Raw genomic sequence first — 20,612 nt, 5'->3', positions numbered from 1 at the left:
TTAGCTGGCTCGAGTTCATCCATGATTATATAGGAGAGGATTGCCAAAAATATTGAGACTATCATATTTTAAGTTGGGATTGATTAACTTCATAAAACTAATTGACTCGTGATTTTAGCACTCCTCTATTACCCTCCGGCCTCTATTTTAAGTGAATATAAATTGTAAATTATATTCAATCTATAGCATAGAGGTATTTTCTCCAAACTACATAATTATATTCCAATACGTAAAAGTGAAGATGTCCCATTTTTTGAAGGAGAATTAAGATAAAGTTCAGTACAGTTTTGCCCACCACCCTAAAAAAGTGGTGGCATCATCATATCGTTGGATTACAATTTTGAATTTTTGAGATTTGTGCAATAAAGAAATTAAATCAAATTCATCTAACGGTAATCAATAGAATAATAAGCATCATCATCGTTTTAGAATGATGAGCAAAAATATTTTCGGTCAAATTAGGGCAGCATGGTGCCACGTGTGCATGTCCAATAACAAATATTCCAATCACATCCTCATATCACAGAAAGTTGACATGTGGCTAAGGGAGGATACACACTTAGCATTCAAAAGTGTCAAACTTCAAGTTAATTTCTTTGGATCACACAAAACAAATACATTGAACGTACATGGCACATTCATATATCCGTGAATCCAACATAATCATTTTTGTGATCATGATGATGATGCTATGATGTATTAGGCGCTACAGGAGGTGGGGCTGGTTAATTTCTCGGCCAATATTTTTCGAGCTAGATTGGCATCCTGTAATTCTCTATGACCATCCATCCCAATCTTTGAGCTCTTTGGTATAGGACGATCAAAAAGGTAATTTTCAGGAGTGATCCAATACATCTAAGAAAGCATTAAAATCAGACGGCTAGGAAGTCTCCATGGAAATATCAGTAGGGTCAATGTTAATTTGCTTAGAGAGATTCTCCACTATCGAACTGTAGTGGGGGCCATCAAATTCTTGCTCAACCCTTCCAAAATATCCATTCCGTCCTACGTATATATTGGTTGACCATGGGATTGAATGCTCATCATCAAGAGCAACTTACACGATGGAGTATACAATTATTGTGGCATTTTGTGTTAATTGTATAAGAATAATGATAGGTAGATCAAAATTTTAAGGGTAATGCTAAGGAGGTTAAATTTGTAGACAAAATTTGCAAACTAAATAATGTGTCATCAAGAGAAATGAGCATGTTTATCAATGCTTAAGTAATAATCTAAGCATCAACTTTCATGTCATTTAGTTTGCAAAGTTTAGTTTACAAATTTAGTCTCTCTAGCATTATCCAAATTTTAAACCAAATTTGCAAATCAAATAATGTGTAACAAATAGAAAATAAGTACGTTAATCAACACTTAACTAATATTTCAATCATCAACAACTATATCATTTGCTTTACAAAATTGGATTTAAAACTGTTGTCTCCTACCCATTATATAATGCTATGTTTTAAATAAATTTTACACAAAATGACATTTTATTATTAATACGAGATGTCACGTTAGCAGTATACTCATACAAAATCTTTCTCATTCATCGTGTCGTCACCACCATCTACTATGTGTTTGATTGAGTAAGTACTCTCATCTGTAGGGTATCCTATCGAGCTTGCTAGTCCTTGTAACTAGAACGTTTGCTTTCTCCAAAAAAAAATAAAAAATTTCATTGTGACCGCAACACGGATGGTACACTACGTGTTTTTATATAATTGGCGGTAACTTTTAACACACATATCTCATCATTTGTATAATAACACGTGATGTATCATCCTGTGTTCTTGCCACATTGAAAAATCTCTCTCTCTCTCTCTCTCTCTCTCTCTCTCTCTCTCTCTCTCTCTCTCTCTCTCTCTCTCTCTCTCTCTCTCTCTCTCTCTCTCTCTCTCTCTCTCTCTCTCTCTCTCTGATGAGGTGGGTGATGAGGAGGTTGTTGTTGGTTAATGGTAGTTATTACTAACATAATAAAGATGTCGCACTCAAATTACAACTTTTACCACTGTGCCTGCCTACCATGTGTATATATATTGAAACCCAATTCAATGTCATTGTGAATACCCTCGATCCCCTATTTTTTTTCCTCCCACTCACTCTCTACTTTTGTTTGCTAAAGTGTTCTCTTTAAATCCTCAACTCTCCAACTCGGTGCCTCTCCCTCCATTTGTACAAAACAAAACCACCAAATCCCTCATTTCCCACATTGGAAAAGTATACCCTCTCTCTCTCTCTCCTTCCCAATATTGTCTCTCCCAATTCTCATCCTAATCTCATTCATTCATGGGTAACCCTAATGAGGTTTTCTTCTTTACTAGTAGAAGCAGTATTACTTGAAGCTTATCTCTAATCACTGATCATATATGGACTTTTTGAAAGAATTGGAAGGAAAGCGAGTTCATGATCCTTTTGAAGCGAACATGGCAACTAAACCTACAGCAAAGCGCATATGGGTTCCGGGGCCGGTCATCGTCGGAGCTGGTCCTTCCGGCTTAGCAGTTGCTGCTTGTCTCAAAGAAAAAGGCATTCCAAGCTTGATCCTTGAAAGAGCTAATTGCATAGCTTCGTTATGGCAGCTCAAGACCTACGACCGTCTCCGGCTTCATCTCCCCAAGCAATTCTGTGAGCTCATACTCATGCCATTCCCGTCAGATTTTCCTACTTACCCAACAAAGCAGCAGTTTGTGGGTTACCTGAATGCTTATGCTGAAAATTTTGATTTGAAGCCGGCTTTCAACAGGACGGTGGTGAGTGCAAGGTATGATAGTAGATGTGGCCTTTGGTTTGTTAAGACTTTGGGATTGAAAAATGAGGAGACTGAGTATGTTTGTCAATGGCTGATTGTTGCCACTGGTGAAAATGCTGAGGAAGTTGTGCCAAAATTTGAAGGAGTGAGTGAGTTTGGTGGGCCTATTGTCCACACTAGCTCTTACAAGAGTGGTGAGTTGTTTCGGGGAAAGAAGGTTTTGGTGGTTGGATGTGGTAATTCAGGCATGGAGGTCTGTTTGGATCTTTGCAACTACAATGCACGCCCTTCCCTAGTGGTAAAAAATTCGGTGAGCATACTCAACTTATAACCCAATTTTGTTTTTCTTGAATATAATCGATTTATTTCATTATTTGTGGAGGAATACAGCTTTCGTGGTTGAGCAGTTACCCCGCACAAAAGTTACGAGAATCTAATTCGAACTCTCCTCCATGCTTGATATGGTTTCATCTCAATGCTTCTAGTTTTTGCCTAATTACTTTAAAAAGTAATGTTAAGAGTCCAATTCATAGTACCTCTGTCTTTTAAACTAAGTAATTAATTTGAGAACTTACGCTTTTGATGAAAAAAAGAAGAAGTTGTGAATTACTTTGAACAATCTATACATGGAAGTACTTTAAAAGTTTCTTCTTTTAACACACATGCATAAGTTTGGGAAGATTAGGGGTAGATGCTGTTGACCAAGCTAGCTATAGCTGGGCATGCACTCGATCTAGCCAATATAGTAAACGAAGACTCTGAGCAAAAGGTCCTTCATTCTCTCTTTACTTTCTTGGAATTCGTTTGCATGCGCAAACATTTGTCAGAAACACAAAATCTTATGCCATAATACCATATATGTATGAAAAAATTTATGTGCTTAGCTATCTTTCCCATATATAGAACTGTTCTTTTACAGAGAATCAGTCAGTCGTATACATTTGGAACAATATTTTATAATATTAGTACGAGAATTAATATTAAATGATGATGTGGTAAAAAATTCATAGAGAGAGTCTAGTTTCCTTAGTATTTCTCAACTAGAATATACATTGAAGAAGAACCCCCCCCCCCACACAAAAGTTATCATCTTCCAGTCCTTTGTTTTTTTAATGCTTTTAGAAAATTCTTCTGTTGCGTATTGAGAGATTAACCAAGTTAGCTAGAGTACATAGTGTATTTTTTTTATTTGCAATAAGTTTGAATTCTGATTTCTGTAATTTATTATTATATTCTTTATGCATATAGTTCTAAATTTATTTGTGGGATGTATAAGAAAAAAAAAACCTTTTATTTATTAATTTTCTTTCTGCATTTAATTCTAAATTTGTTTTGTTTTGCAGGTGCACATCTTGCCGCAAGAGATGCTTGGAATATCAACTTTTGGATTGTCCATGTGGTTACTCAAGCGGTTCCCCATGCGCTTTGTGGATCGTATTTTGCTTCTTGTCTCACGCTTCATGCTCGGCGACACTGCTCGGTTTGGAATCCACCGTCCTGAGCGTGGCCCTCTTGAGCTCAAGAGCATGACTGGCAAGACTCCTGTTTTGGACATTGGCACCCTTGCTAAGATCAAAACTGGCCACATCAAGGTACTTAATAATACAATTAGTTATGTTAATCACGCCACCGTATCATTACGTCGCTCTCCATTATGCATAAATTCAAACTAAATATGACTAATTATTATAAAAAAATCATGTAGGTTTGCACGGCAGTAAAACAACTAAAGCATCAAGCTGTGGAGTTTATAGATGGAAGAGTAGAGAATTTCGATGCTATCATTTATGCAACGGGGTACAGAAGCAATGTAATGTCTTGGTTGAAGGTACATACCATCCTGAGGATCAAGTGATTAGAAATCAAATTTTAATTGTTGAAAATATTAAAATTAAATATCGATGACGTTCTAAGATATTGACAGTTTTAATAATTCGAATTCGAAAATTGATCAACTTCGCCAATTTTCTTATGTCGAGACAACTTTGTTTGATTAAATAAATAAAATTATTTTATTCATGAAAGTAGCTATATGGAATATATAATTGATGAAATTTTGTTGTTGTGATCAGGAAACGAGCATGTTTTCTGAAAAAGATGGGTTGCCTCGAAAGCCATTCCCGAACGGGTGGAAAGGGGAATGTGGGTTGTACTCAGTGGGGTTTACACAACGTGGCCTGCTGGGTGCATCTCTTGATGCAACGAGGATTGCAGAGGATATTGAGCATAGCTGGAAAGCTAAGGCCACGCATTTTATGGCTTTCACTACTTGTGCACCGCCACCGCCACCGCCACCACAACCTGCAACTTTCAATTAATTAATTAATCAATTAACTAAGTAAAACAACCTGCGTGCATAATTTATGCAACTGATGATGATGAAGAATATCAAGATTACAAAATAAAATAAAAAAAGAAACAAGTTAATGATCACTTCATGCAGCTGCTTTTGGAGGAGGAAAAAAGTGAAGAGAAAAAGGGTGGGAAAAAGGGTTGTGAAGTGTGGGTAGAAGATAGAAATTGGGTTTGTGAGATTTTCCAATCATTCGGTTATTATAATAAAAGCCTAAAGGATGTCCGGTGCAACAAAAGCTTAATGTTTCTTTTGGCCTTTGGGGAGGAGGAGAAAGTTTACCTATCATGGATGGGGTGGTTCTCATCATCAAATGTGTACCCTCACATCTTGTAAATTACTACTTTTTAACTTTAGTTTGCTAGAGATAGGATTATATTAGGAGGATTAATGTTTAATTAATCAAGAAAGGGTTGGGGTTTCTCAGGTTTGGTTTTCTAGGGTTTATATTTTGTAGTGACTGATTTTATGATATGGTGGTGTGAAATGCGAAGTATAAAGTGCATTTTATTGTTCGTATTTGTGATTGGTGTATATGAAATATGATATTTCATCAAGATATGATTCTATCTATAATTCTTTATATGTACTTTCTTATGTACATAATTATCGTAGTTCTTTGATGTCACGCTCAAGCTCAAGATTAATACTGTTCTTAAATGTGGCACTAGAATTTGGGGGTGTGATCGAGGTATCCTGAAAACTGTTAACAAACTTTAGTGACCGAGAGCCACTTCCACAATGAAACGATAAAAAAAAATTATCACTTACCAAATGTGCAAATAATATTAGACGGGGTTTGAAACTGCTTTTAAATGACTGAAAGAGTTTTTTGTGAAAATGTTTTTGGAATTAATCTTTAGTAAAAATGCAAGTGAATCTTAGGAAAGCACTTGAATAAGTACTTTTGGAACTCAAAACCGTTCATTTTAAAAATACTTTCAAACGAGCCTTAAGTGGTTTGAACTATGAAATTGAGTTTTGAAGGTTTAATTTGTGTTTTTATTTAACTTCTGCTCATTATATATTGATAGTTGTATATAACACCTAGAGAACATTCAAACGAACTAAACCTAAGGACCCATATATATATATATATATATATATATATATATATATATATATAGACACACACAGGCCCTTTAACGAGGGATCCCCATTTTTCTAAAAAAATAGGGATACCCTTTTGACCGTTGGATTGGCTTTAATGAAATTGTGTGATTAAGATTAAATCACAGACCACACAATCTCAACCACACAATTTCATTAAAGTCAAATCCGACGGTCAAGAGGGTGTCCCCATTTTTTTAGAAAAATGGGAATCCCGATTCCTATACATACATACATACATACATATATATCAAGTATCTAATGAGAAGGTAAAAAGTAAAAAACGATTTGAAAAGAGAAGAAAAGAAAAGAAAAGTTCCTTGCGCCAAATAAAAAGGTCCCCATGTCCATGAAGATGACAGTGGCCCTCATGAATCATGACCATCATCAGGATCTCAAATCTGTATTGTACAGATAATAATCTTTGCAAATATTTGATAATGAATTGCATTAACTGTTATCCTTATTGCCTTATGGCCCTTACCTCAGTCACCCTTTATATCCTATCAGTTTTTCGGACCACAATATTACCAGCGGCTTCCTGACTCATGAGCATTCGTAAAATATCCACCACAACTTCTTGACCTTGTCCATACTTATGGATCGTCTAACATTTATGCCAATAAAATATATGCTGTGAATATATATGAAGTCACATTCATGCTTGAATGTTGAAAATTATATATGTGAACCAATCAACGTGGCTGGATGGATCAGTATCATTTCTTAGCTGGTGATCATGACTAACTTCCGAATTATTATTCTGATCGTTGACATCAAACTTCTTACTTTTTGTTTGATTAAGACGAAAGAAAGGTATATCAATTTATGACAGAGCGGAAGTTATAGGGTAAATGAGTCACAAGCAGTCATCTTAAGATAGGACTCCAAAACTCTGGACGTTTGAGAAAAACTCTTGATTTTCAATTGATAGATAATTTGCAAGTGGCCTTTTACCATAATGGTGGAAATGTGTTGTGCCCTTGCATGACGGCGTAGATTCGAACCCTGTTGGACACTAATCTAATATTTAACTTACTGACGCTATCACTTGACTCAAAAAAAAAAAAAGATAATTTCATTGAAATACAATCATAGTTACGGAAGGACAATAAAACGGGAAACTAAAAAAAATCCAAAAAGACCATACAACATAATCACTATTTTTGACCTACTAAAACGTCATTGAAACACCAAAATCCATCTTTAGTCGTGGCACTTAGAATTGTTTCGTCGTTCCCATTTTCATAAGGTATATTCGGCCAAAAACAAACACGTAAAACTCAAAAAACACCATTCACACCTTGAACTTTGGTAGTCAATAAAATATTAAAACATAGTAAGGTTTAGTAATCAAATTAGATATATTGTAAATACTTGTGTACGATGATTACTGAGTAAACATGAGTGTATAGCCATGTGATGTGATAAAAATGGTGCAACTAGTCTAAGATATATAATTGAAAAAGAAAACAGAAAAATGGGCTAGCAGTGTTGCAGTGATACGGACATTGACAAATACACTTGCTACAATTGAGGGTGTTAGTTAGGGTTTTAAAGATTTGTTGTTGGCGGGTTTTATTCCGACCGATTGGAGTTGATGAAGCATGATACAAAAAACGAATCTTCAAGTTCAGCATCAAGACAATACTAGTAGTAAACATAGAGAGAGAGAGAGAGAGAGAGAGAGAGAGAGAGAGAGAGAGAGAGAGAGAGAGAGAGAGAGAGAGAGAAGAGAGAGTATCAACATCTGTGAGACTCTTGAGGGATTTCAACTTCTAAAACCCTAATCAGGACCAGCAAGTGTGCCCTACTAATAATTGCCTGGTGGCCCTAAGGCCCATGAGATCCCATAATACTGTAAATATTAATTTGATTAAAGTCCTCTTAATCATACTATACAACATATGGTCAAGAAGGAAAGTTTCAATGATGAGATAATGTGACAATTCTCTCTCTTTGCATGAGCTGGATCCATCCCAAGCAATGCATGGTTGAATTCCCACCGACATCCCAATAGAATCTTTTTTTTGTTTCTTCCGTCTTTTTTTTAAGAAGTCTCCAGTGAATCCTTCTTCTTTATAGATAGCAATTTTATATTCTTCGTTAATTTGGTTGGAGTTTTAATTTAATCACAACATTAATTTCATCCAACCGACAAGCTAACGAAGTTTCTCACTGTTTGGCTCAATTTTGAACGTTTCTTGTTACAAAAAGTCTGTTCAAGAAATATCTAAAATTTATTCTACTTGCTTTCCTTGAGAATAGTTTCATAGTTGCTACAATCTGAAATTTTGCATCTAGTTTGACCTAAAACATGAGCTAAGTTTTTTTCTTGTGTAATTCTTATTTTATCAAATACAATGTTTTACCTAAAACAGAGATTCCATCCGTTTTAATTATATGCAAACTAGGGTTTTCAAGTTCTGGGTATCTGTTGCTGTGCGTTAAACATTGCCTGATCGGCCCTTGACCACTTTTTAGTTGCTTTGCAAATTATGACGTAAATGGTCTAGATTACACGTGATAGCCAAGCGTATAATATGTGAGCCTTGTGAGGCACCCCCGGCACAGCTTTCCCTCAATGTACGAACGCATGGTGCACATGCTGGTCGATTTAGACCGTCAAATTTTGATAGATTTACTGTCTTTATTGTTCGTGGTCCTTAAATATTTATTGGTTAGGGCAAGTAAATCTCTGATAATTGAGTAAACCCTAAAAATTTCTGCAGGACCATTTTTCTCTAAGTCGTTAGATTAAATAAATGAATGAATGAGTCTTATATTACTGAGCTTAGTAAACCCTAAAAAAGATGCGATGAGGAAATCTGGTCAAGCTACCAGAAGTTGGCATGAAAACGGATCTAAATTTGATATAATAGAGTCACTTTATAAAGCACATGAAAAAGGCAAGACATGCAGGCGCAAGGGCGTGCGTAGGAGCAGGACGAATTGTCAGAGGCATTTGGGGAATTTCGAGATGGACATGACTGCTACCACGTACTTGATCGATCGTCACTTTTATAATTTCGCAGACCACATGTTCACTATATGTAGAGGTTAGAATTTGGGGTCACGACAAATATTTTTTATAGTTCATTTTATATGGTATTTCAACGATTAAACTGTTTATGTTTATGTTTATGTCTTTTCTCATATAACAACTTCACCAAAATTTACCCAGATTCAAAGATATATTACCATTATATTAAATTTAATTTTTCTTTTCAGAACTGTATTCGTATATTTTTTTTTATTACAAATGAATCTCTTAATGGTTATGAATTTGTATAATTTTTTATAAGAATGATCTAGATGAATTGAAATAAAACGGTTCGAATCTTTGAAAAACATTATACAATGAAATCTACAAAAACGTGTGTCCAAATATATGTTTCCAATCCTACATATATGTTTGCATAATATTTCCATCTCTACATACCTAGCTTAAATTTTGCTAGCTAAAGCTATTCTATTGAACTACCTACCCAGCTACTTGCATCGATAATTGACCACCACTTACAACTTGTCTTCTTCAATCATTCCATCGCGCCCCATACATAGATCCCCATACTGACCCTCCACTTTCACCATCGATGAAATCTCTCACCACACTTCTCTTATAATGTCCGTTAAAAAATTCCTACATGCAACAAATATTTTCTCATACAATTAGAGTTAGTTCTCGAGAAATTCTTACATACAACAGATGATACAATGTTTTTTGAGTAGTATGTAATAGCTCATACGATCATAGCTGACTAATTAATAACATCATGAACATGCATGCAACCGATTCAAAGGCTAATTATTTAGTCAGATGACCAATATACATTGATTAGGGTTAGTAGTCCTATGAGATGAGAATGACGGTTTGCCAACCCGTCACAATTATATATGTGTTATAACAGTACTACAAGATCATTCCCCACCAATTAGCTAAAATTGGTTTGAGTTAGCAATACGTTGTTTCAATGTATAACATTTAATTTCATAGCCGCGGGCCTTGTGTAAAACCAATATTGTCATTGTCAATTTCTCTCAAAATTTGTCACTATATACGTACACCATATCAAGGTCTGGAAGGGTGTGACAGTGTTCACCTCATGAAAGCTATATAATCCCACTTAAAATGCCTCCCAATATATATGTTAAAGTGATATAGCACTTTAATCGTGTCATGAAGTTGTTTACTGGGAGAAAATTTTATAGGCATTGTGATATGATATTACGTGCTATAACAGCAGACAAAATGTTTGATATATTTTACTTTCAGGAGATATAAATAAAGAAAAGACACGTTGTTATATTTTGAGTGGAATAAGATCGTGTTTGTGATACCCCGAACAATTGCTCATATACTGGTCAATTTAAAACTGATGATCACAGCAAGCCTTGCAGGTTGAATTCTGTATTCCTCATGCCCCTAGCTCTAGCTCTAGGGCTTTGAGAGAGAGCAGTAAAAAGATGGTTCTTTTTTTATTATTATTACTGTGCGTATTTTGTTTCAAAAGAGCATGCAGATGATTAAAGAGAGCTGCACACTTACTTAAAGGAGAGAGTCGTACTTTAACCCACTTGGTTACTTTTTCTAGTCTAGTACTCGAGTGGCACGTAGTTTTCCATCATCTTCATGGAATCTAAAGTGGATCCAAGCGAATCTTCCTTCGCTTTTCAACCAAGAAAGAACAAAACTCCCGTGCGTATTTGATTCCATGTTGCTATAGGGTTCCAACTTATTGGTACTCATGCCTCCTGAGATAGTTGATGTGATATTTGTTGGGTGCCACCAAAGTTTTAGTGGAGAGATCCAAGATTCTTGAATCAGTTCGCACCATTTCCATCTTATTTTACTTGCAGCACATTTTTTTTTCTTCGTTAGAAATGTTGAGGAGACTCTCTAAGTAAAACTCCCTATAGACTCTCTTCCATTTCATGTTTTTGCACAATATTTCATAATGTTTGCACTGGAATTAACGTTAAAAATATGAAGTGATTGAGAGTTCATAGGATTTTTCTTAATATTTCTCTTTCTTCATTAAAAACAATGCAAAACCCTAGACATCAAATCACTTGCTACAAGCCACTATAACATGATTACATGGTGCTGGACTGACATTCTTCTAGTACATGATATGTCTAGTTATAAAGGTTACCAAAAGGAACAAAACACTTGCAAATGTGGAATGAATAATACTTTATTTTTTTGCTCCTACACATAGTGAGGTATTGGGGAAATCATAAAGGTCATTTTGTTTTTAAAACTTTCCAATACAAAATCATTTTGCACACTAATTTCATATGGAAAATTTTCTTTTTACAAAAGTAACATTTCATGTGGAAAGATGTTAACTGTGGAAGAAAATGTTTTGTTAGTCTAAATTTAGGAATCTTATTTATGTAAAATGACAGTTATGTGTATAATCAACAATATTAATCTCTTGTAAAAGAAAGAAAAAAAAAATGTAACACCAATAAACTAGCTTTTGGTGTAGCAGTACTTCTCTTCCTGATATAAGATGAGGTCTCGAATTTGGTTTTCCTGCCCCATTTTTTGATAGATTGTTTAACACAGAATCATCGTGTACGGTCCAAGTTATTTGGGCTAGGTTTACCAATAAAGGAAGTACTTTTGGGCTAGTGCTACTGTAACCGACAAAATTTTTTGGGCTAGTGTTACTGTAACCGACAAAATGAGTTGAGATGCCTGATCCATTAAACAAATTGGGTTTCAAAACAAAAAACAAATTGGGTTGGTACAATCAGAACAAACACCATACATGTTAAGCTTCATCAATCTTTTTGTTGCCTTAGTCAAATAGCCCATAATTCAGAGTTACAACTTACAACTCTAAAGATTCAACCCATATTCGTCCGTCGAATTTTCATGTGTTTGTATATTTTATCGGGTGGGGAATTTGAACTCAAATCCTTCCAACGTTATGGAAGTGAAATATACCAGTAGACCAATGACAATTATTCTGCCTTTATTAATATGAATCGTTGCAACCGTGTTGGTCATAAAGAATTAGAAGAAAAAAATTAGGTAAATTAGGCTTCATTAAGCGATGTGAACAAAATGATAACGCGCTAGCAAATGCGATTTTTTTTTTCAAATAATATTTGTTATTAATTTGGAGCCATAATCACTCTTATAGAATTAAAGATTAGGGTCCGTTTGAACATGTTTACTATAAAAAATAAACTTCTACTACTCTTTATAATACCCTTGTAGATGATTTTCCCAAAGACACTAAACGGTGTTGTTAAATCCACATTTGAGTTATTCTTCCAATCGTTGCCATAACACTTTTAATTATACGAACGTATTTTAAGCTTTCTAGTAGTACTGTCAAAACGAGCCCTTCGCGGAATGTTAAAGCATATGTTTTCCGACTGCCTTTTTTACTTTATTTTAAAGCAAAAGGTTAAAATTTGTATTACCTAAATCCTTCCAATTCAGTCTGATGCTCAAATACTAAAACTTTTAAATATATAGTCAGAATTGCAAGTTAAATTCATCAGTATGAATCAAAGAAGAATGAATCAAGAAATCAGATTATTCACAGAGAGGTTGTCACACACACAAACAATTGAAACAAATGTCACCCACAAACTAACATAAGAATAATAGAATGTAAAGTACAATAACTGATGAGAGGTTTAAATACAAGTGGAATGATTTAATCACTAGGAACTTTTTTCCCATGTCTCAAATTTCCAAAAGTTTAGTTAGGACCTCACAGACCTCGGCCTCAGGCCATAATTGACGCTGCGTGCCGGAGTTGCTGCAGCCGGAGAGAAAAACTCCGAATACATTTCCATGAAAAACTTTTCCACAATTTCTAAATAGGCAGGACAAGTGAGTCTAGAATAATAATGAAGAACCTCTTCGATGTCCAAAACATGATCTACATTGCTCACGTCCAACATCTCCAACTCCTTCAGCTTCTGTTCCACCAAACAACCCCTTCCCACGGCCCTCGATTCCTTTGAAAAGGTTTCAATCTTTGCAGGAGGAGTACCTGCAGCTGCAGGATGTGAATTGAGTGGCCGTGGAGGTAAGCTTGTAGGGTTTTGAACATGATCTTTATGAAGATGTGGTTTGGCGGTTGTGGAGGGATGCTTCTTCTTGTTCGACGATCGCCTGATGTTTTCGATTTTTGAATCCCATTGGTCTGTGAAGTCGGTGTACAACTTGTCCAAGTCTTTGTATGTTGTGGCGTGTAGATTATTCATGTTGTCAACGACAGAAGTAGAAGCAGAAGCATGGGGAAAGGGGTTGTCGTAGCTGTGGAAAGTAGGGGATTTTGGGAGCTTTTGGTAGCTTCCGTCAGAGAAGAAGTTCTTCAAGCTCCCTAGGGTTTTCTGGAAGAACTTCTTGGTGTGGTAAATGGAGCTTCTAAGCAACATTGGCGGCAGCTTGTGGTGTGTTTTAATAAATGAAAAGAGAGAGAGAGAGAGAGAGAGAGAGAGAGAGAGAGAGAGAGAGAGAAATCTTTCAGTACTTTTGGCTTCTTGCAAGTGATGATCTCAGTGACGAAGGAAGGGTTTCTTTATACAGATAATAGAATCAGAGGAGCCATGGAAGGTTGTTTAACTTTCTACGGAAAAAGGGAAGTCCTCCTCCCTTCGGCTTTTCCCTTTATGTTTCTTTGTCTCGACACGCTCCCGTCCTTCCCTCTCTCTCTCTCTCTCTCTCTCTCTCTCTCTCTCTGATCAAAGATCATGGATCATATGGTGATGAAATGAGAGATGTATTGTAGCTTAAGGTGGCGACTGTTCTTTTTTGTACAAAAGGATTGTTTCGTTGCTTTTACTTTAGAAGGTGGGAGTTGGTGTGTAGCCGCTTTAGGAGAAAGAAAGGAGCGGATGGTTGTTGGACCAATTCTCTCATCTAGCTAATTTGATTGACAATTGGTTCTCTTTACTTTTCCCACTTTTACATACTTCTTTTACATACAACGAATTTTTTCGATGTAACTGCCATGATGCTATATGATTATTTGATATACGAACTATCAATGTCATTACCTTATACACATACCTCTTATTAATAAAGTATAAAAGAGCCATGATAATGAAATCACTCCACCTTAGATAATGACATTGTATCTCCCTTGATTTCCTATATTTTGTTTCAGTAGTTGGCTCTTGCAAATGGAAGTTTTCGAATTGATGTACTCTTCACGAACAATTAGGTATGACAAAGCAAAGCCACCAATGACTCATCTATCACTCACTTGGAAAGAAATTCAAAATCTTATATACTCAAACTCACTTGGAAAGAAATTCAAAATCTTATATACTTCAAATTTTATGTGGCCTTTCTATGACTTATCTACTTGAGTAACACGTGTTTTTAACTTAATTTATATTTATCTTTTAAAAGAGGTTTAAATGAATTGTCAGGTGTCAACAAATGAGATATATCATAGAAACGCAACAAATAATTTTGGGGGCAAAAGATTTAAACTCCTTAAAAGGCAAGGGATAGTACTTTTGGGTTACTGAGCTGTAATGATGTGGGTTTTACTAGCTTTATGGTCTCTCTATACTTTCATAGTTGAGCAATTGAGTACTTGTGGTTCTCCAAAAGCACTCCAAAGGTTATAATGGTTTTTCTTAGTCTCTTAGATTTTAATATTTAAATTAAGACTTTACATGCTTGATTGTTCCATAGCACAACCCTCAGCAAATGCCAAGCTATTAGAAATTACTACTAACCAATTAAGTTTTATATACCCAATCATATTTTGTAAAATACATGATGTGATGATTGATAGTTGGATTATATTTTTAATGATTTAAGAATGATTCCGATCACCAATCGACGTAACATCTGGTCTACAAAAAGATGGTCTCTCTAGCATCACCATCATTAAGTGAGAGATTTTAGGTTTGACTATCGCTAAAAGCGAAGTTGAATAACATTACTATAGCAAGCTCATTGTAAGGCTTAACCACTCATCTATTCTCTTAGTGTAGATATTATCGTTTGTCAAAAAAAAAAATCATGTTACAGCATCTACGTACGTATGTATTCATAGTTGATTACACAAAACAAAGATGAAAATAAAGATTCAATCTATCAACGAAGTATCCTTATGACGTTTTGTTCTATGGACACCCAATTTCTGATTGTTGGAGTAAGTTTAATTGTTCGTGTTCAAATTTCTTGGACATTGATTTTTTATCCGTATGTTTTGTTGTATCAAACCTATCTTGTCTAATAAAGAAAACTTTCATTATTATTGCTAGCTCATTGTGAGGTTAATCTCGTCTCTTCTCTTTTGATATAGATAATATTGTTTGTTAAAAAATAATCATAAAAAAAAAAACTTTCAAAAAAATATTCTTGAGAGTGTTTTTGTAAGGACTAAAAGGGTTTTTTCACAACCAAAAAAAAAATTCCATACTACATTTAGCAAAAAAAAAATAGCTTGTTTGAATGTACTTTTAAAATGACTAAAAGCGTTATTAGAGAAAATATTTTTGGATTCCAAAAGCACTTTAAGTGCTTTTTGCAAGAAGCACCAATTATGTGCTTCTTCCAAGAAGCACTTTAAGGGCTTTTCCAAGATTTACTTGCATTTTTACTAAGAATTAATTATAAAAACATGTTCACCAAAAACGCTTTCAGTCATTTTAAAAGCACATTCAAATGAGCTATAAGTATTCCTAGGCTATAGAAGCGCTTTTTGGAAGATCACCTACTAAATACTTGGTGCTTCTTGAATCGCTTCCTAAGTGCCTTTCTTCAAGTAAGTGTTTTTCTTAGGAAACACATCTAAGTGTTTCATAGAACATGGATTATATATACACTTTATTCTCATATTTTAAAAAACTTCCTAATCATGGTTAGAAGAGATTTTTCAATATTCTTGAAACACGAACACTTACACAAGTGAGTTTTCAGGGGTTTAAATTGTGGTCCATTCCCAACCCAAAACCTTCAATTGTCACCTCAGTTTTGCTGGGTACAGAAATGGTCCAAGTTCTTAATCCCCTTCCACGAATAGCCCAACCCAAAAAGCCCAATTAATTTACCTGGGATTATGTGTGAGACAGTGAGAGGGGCACAGTAACCCAAAATCGTTAGCCCAATGGAGAAATTAAAAGAGCATTAAGGCTCAGTAACCCAAAAAATGCGATGCAGCCCACTGTAGGCACCCATCAAATGTAACATCATTGGCATAGTCAGACATTCTTTTAATGGATAAGGTTTGTATGCCCTCCACTTTCGATACTATTTGTGTGATCACGGTTAAGTTACGTCTATATTTTATATTACTATTCATTTTTATCTTATTATATCTATAAAAAAAATAATATAAAATATTAACGTATCTTAACCGTGACCACACAAAATAAGAAGGCACCGGAAGTAGAGGGCAGACAATCCTTGTCCTCTTTTAAATTGCTTCCAACTTGTGTAAACAGTATTTACACACAGGTGACAGGACTGTGCCTGCAGATCTGACACCTCAGCTCAGCCGTCCAATTTTATTGGTCATCTAAAAGTTGATAGGAGAAAGGAGTAGGATAAATTTTTGTGTGTCTGGTACACTTGTTATGCAGCGTGTATTTGTATGTATTATAATATAGGTAGACGATAGAGTTAATATTTACTATTTATACCGTGTATTACGGTTAATTTATATGAATTATCATATAATTAATTTGACCGAAGATGTAAATTGATATAATTTCAACATAATATAGCTAATCTTTAAAAAATCATATACAAGTAAACGAGAAGGTTGATATTTTGCACTCTTATAATTTAAATAAATACATATGTTACAATATAAATATAAATATAACATGCACTGATACCGTATTTTTTTTAACAAACGATATTATTTACACTAAGGAAGTGTGAGAGTGGGCTACGCCTTACAATGAGTTAGCCATAATAATATGGTTCAAATTCACATTTAGTGAGAATTAAACATAAGACCTCTTACTTACAAATAAAGAAGAATACTACTAGATCATAGTACTAAGTAGCCGTACCAACACCGTATTTTTTTTATTTTTTGGAAAATCCAAAACAGTATTTTTGGATGCACTGATAAATCTATTTCGAGAAATCACATTTTTTTTCTCATCTGTCCAAAATTTATGTGACATAGCTTTCTAGATATCACATTCTACCAAAGGGTCCCCACTTTGCTTCAAAATCTATATTTTCTCCTTCCATTCCATTGTGTCTTCTTTTTCATTTCAGTATATTTTTTTTTTGGGCAAAAACCCATTTGCCCTATTTTCCTCTGAAACGGACTTATCAGTTTTCAATAGAAAGCTACTACTGCTGCAATTACTTGACATATCAGCTTTCAATTGAAAGCTACAGCTGCTGCCAAATATACCTCCTTATGAACAAAACAAAAAAAAAACAAAACTCTTCTTTCCGTTCTTTTGTTCATGCACATTCTTTCACGTATCAATCGATTGGCAATTCGGGTAACGTACTAGCATTATTGACAAATTGGGTGGCATTTACAGTAACGTTAGAACAATCTGAACCACACATTCAAACGATAATTTACACGGTTAATGATTCAAATTTACGTACTAACAACACATGCAAGTTAGTATTTGTTTAATTTGCACTTAAAAACGGAACACTCATTTGAATTTTGATGTTTGTTCAAATTATGAGGCTGTCAACTGATTCTGAGTTGGACGCTAACAACTTAACAGTTTACGGAGATGGATACGCTTTCAAGTTTTTATGTTTTCTTATATTATGAGATTGTTAATTGGTTATGAGTTGGATGCTCATAGTCTAATAACTAATAAAAATCGGACTCTATTTCGAGTGTTTGCTTATGTTATGACGTCAATTAATTTTAATTTGAATGCTCACAGCTTAACAATTATAAGATATCTTCTAGTATGAAACTTAATTTAAATGCTGAAAAATGTTAGATGGATTTGGAAGGAAGCTAAACACTGCAAACCTACAGTTAGATTTGATGTTAGGGTGGTAGGGTGTGCTAAATTAGTTCTGTCATGCCTCTGGATTCAATATATATATAGTAAAGGAATCAAATTTGATTTTACTAACTAAACATATGTGTGGTTTGACAGCACAACAAAAATAGATTCACCTAACTCCCAATGATATATATTGTCTCTCTTAACAAGTTGCAAATATTAACAATTTTGGTTTTCTTGTCCATTGGCATTGTGCCAATAACCCCCAGTTAATTGTTTGTAATTTTAATCTCCCAATAAACACATGTTTGTCATTCAAACTTGTGAACTAAGAAGAAAGTGATCGAAAACGTTTATCTTTGTATCAAAAATTTAAGAATAAAGTAATTAAAAGTATTTATTTTTGTATCAAATGTTGTGTTTTCGAATTCTCCTCCTTCAATATTGCTTTTACATATTAATAACCAATGTTGAACAAAATTAATTATGAGTAAAATTTTCTTAAAACGCTTGTCCTTGAAGAATAAATATCGAAAGTCTGTGGAGGATCATATTGAGGAGCAGAGTGCATGAGTTACTAACAAAAGGACCCTTTGCCAAAGGATGTGAATAAATAACCACGATTATCAAAGTGCATGAGTTACTAACGAAATGACCATTTGACAAAAAAGTGGGTAAATAACCACTATTATCTGTTTGCCATAACCGTTATCCATCCCTAATAATAATTACACTGTAATTCCAAAAAACTCTAAAAGACTAAAAGGGGAAGCCCCCCAAAAGCTTCTTCAAATTAACCCTAGTCTTTTTAGCTTAGGGAGAAGCTAAGCCTGTGTGTAGTACAAAAATAATGTTCAATCAAGGACTTTTTACCCAGAGGATTTTGAAAGTTGGATAACCTTTTTGTATTCTTTTGGTGCGATCTTTGGTATGGAGATTCAAAAAGGTACAACCACACACAAAAAATTATAGCTACTTTATGTGATCTAAACCACTTGCTTTCCCCATCTTTCAAGTGTTCTAGTTGAAAAAGTTGTCATCCCACACTCAAAAAAGTAATGGAAACATTCAGACCCTTTTTCCTCAACCAATCTTTTTTCAAAAAAGCATCAATGAACTTCCACAAGCTTTTCTTTTTCTGCTTCATATTTTCAAACACCAATTGTTTATGTTTTATTTTTTCTGTCAAATCATAAAAAGAACAGAAGAAAACCCAGAAATCATGCATAGAAAATATCAAAATATACAGGAATATAGAGGACACTTTCACTAAGAAAGACAGAGGAATTAAAATACATAGAGATTACATAACTGAGGCTAAAGAGATAATAACCCATCAATGTAGTTCTTTTTAGGAATCGACTGGATGTTGAGAATCGAACTTAAGATATCTTTCAGCGTTTGGAAGAGAAATGCCACTAAACCCATCAATTGAGAATCGAACTTAAGATATCTTTCAGCGTTTGGAAGAGAAATGCCACTAAACCCATCAATGTAGTTACCCAAAGTTTGATTCTAACTATTAATAAATCCACTAGAAAACACAGATTACAGAAAACTCTATCATTAAGACCCCCGGTTGGAAAACAAAGCTTCCCAAATCTCAGTAAAAACCTTAGTAATCACTCCGTGCTGATGTGTGGAATTCAAGGACAGAAAACACTGCAGAAGCTGTTCGAGATCCTTCGCCGAAAATATCTGCTTCTCGAAGATCATCTCCACCATTGATGTCCTGAAGTCGTTGTACGGATCGCTCGACTTCTTCACCACCGCAAAGCAGTCCTTCACTCTTCCTTGCAACGGAAGCAGACCCACGTCGGAACTCGCTCTTCTCCGGCTGCCGGTGCTCCCGTTTCGCCGTGAGCGACCGAGCAAGCGGGGCCCGGAGGAGTCGGAAGAGTGGCTCTTTGAAGAAAACAGTGTGTCAATCTCGTCATCGCTGCTCGACCACCATCCTCTGTAGTTGTTACTATCGAAAGATGAAGAACTAAACGGGAAAAAATCACCGTTGGTTTTGTCCTTCTTGGAATTCCTCGCCTTCTTCTTCTTTTTCTTGACTCTTGTTTTTCTTTGTTTGGAGCTTTTCTCATGGAGGTTGTAGTAGGGGTTTAACGGCGGCGAGTTTGGCGAGGCTGGAGGGCATGTGTGGCCGTCGGGATTAAAGGGTTTTACAAAAGCAGAGTACTTTTCGAAAATCTTGCGTCTTGGGAGCATGGCGTCTTTGGTAGAGATAGTGGATTGATTTAAATCGGAGCATTTAGGTCTGCAAATGGAAGGAAACTGTCGAGGCGGCAACTGCTTAGGCGGCGGCTCGGCAGCATGCAAGTCTTGCTGGTTCTCAGGCAAGCACACCGCTTTTTCGATCACGTCCGATAAGTTTCGGGTCCTGCAGGAGCCGAATGAGGATCGGAACATGTTTGAGAGCTTGAGCTTGAATCGGTTTTGCAT

At 35.2% G+C, this 20,612-nt stretch overlaps 3 protein-coding genes across 3 annotated transcripts; 1 reads left to right on the top strand and 2 right to left on the bottom strand.

Annotated features, from left to right (window-relative positions):
- Nucleotides 1–2,123: 2,123 nt before the first annotated feature.
- LOC103448968 (indole-3-pyruvate monooxygenase YUCCA2) lies at nt 2,124–5,665 on the top strand. Its single transcript, XM_008388239.4, has 4 exons — nt 2,124–3,065; nt 4,099–4,347; nt 4,461–4,583; nt 4,828–5,665. Exons 1-4 carry the CDS (start codon nt 2,373–2,375, stop codon nt 5,071–5,073), a joined length of 1,311 nt encoding a protein of 436 aa, XP_008386461.2. The 5' UTR covers nt 2,124–2,372; the 3' UTR covers nt 5,074–5,665.
- A 7,095-nt stretch (nt 5,666–12,760) lies between these two features.
- Nucleotides 12,761–13,977, bottom strand: LOC114827656 (uncharacterized). The gene has a single exon (XM_029109847.2). The coding sequence runs from the start codon at nt 13,629–13,631 to the stop codon at nt 12,951–12,953; it is 681 nt and encodes a 226-aa protein (XP_028965680.1). The 5' UTR covers nt 13,632–13,977; the 3' UTR covers nt 12,761–12,950.
- A 5,753-nt stretch (nt 13,978–19,730) lies between these two features.
- Nucleotides 19,731–20,612, bottom strand: LOC103448978 (transcription repressor OFP8-like). The gene has a single exon (XM_008388250.3). The coding sequence runs from the start codon at nt 20,610–20,612 to the stop codon at nt 19,731–19,733; it is 882 nt and encodes a 293-aa protein (XP_008386472.2).

This window comes from Malus domestica, chromosome 02 (genome assembly GCF_042453785.1).
Source record: "Malus domestica chromosome 02, GDT2T_hap1".
NCBI lineage: Eukaryota > Viridiplantae > Streptophyta > Magnoliopsida > Rosales > Rosaceae > Malus > Malus domestica.
Note: the sequence above shows the minus strand (reverse complement) of the source record. Positions and strands in the feature narration are given on the sequence as shown.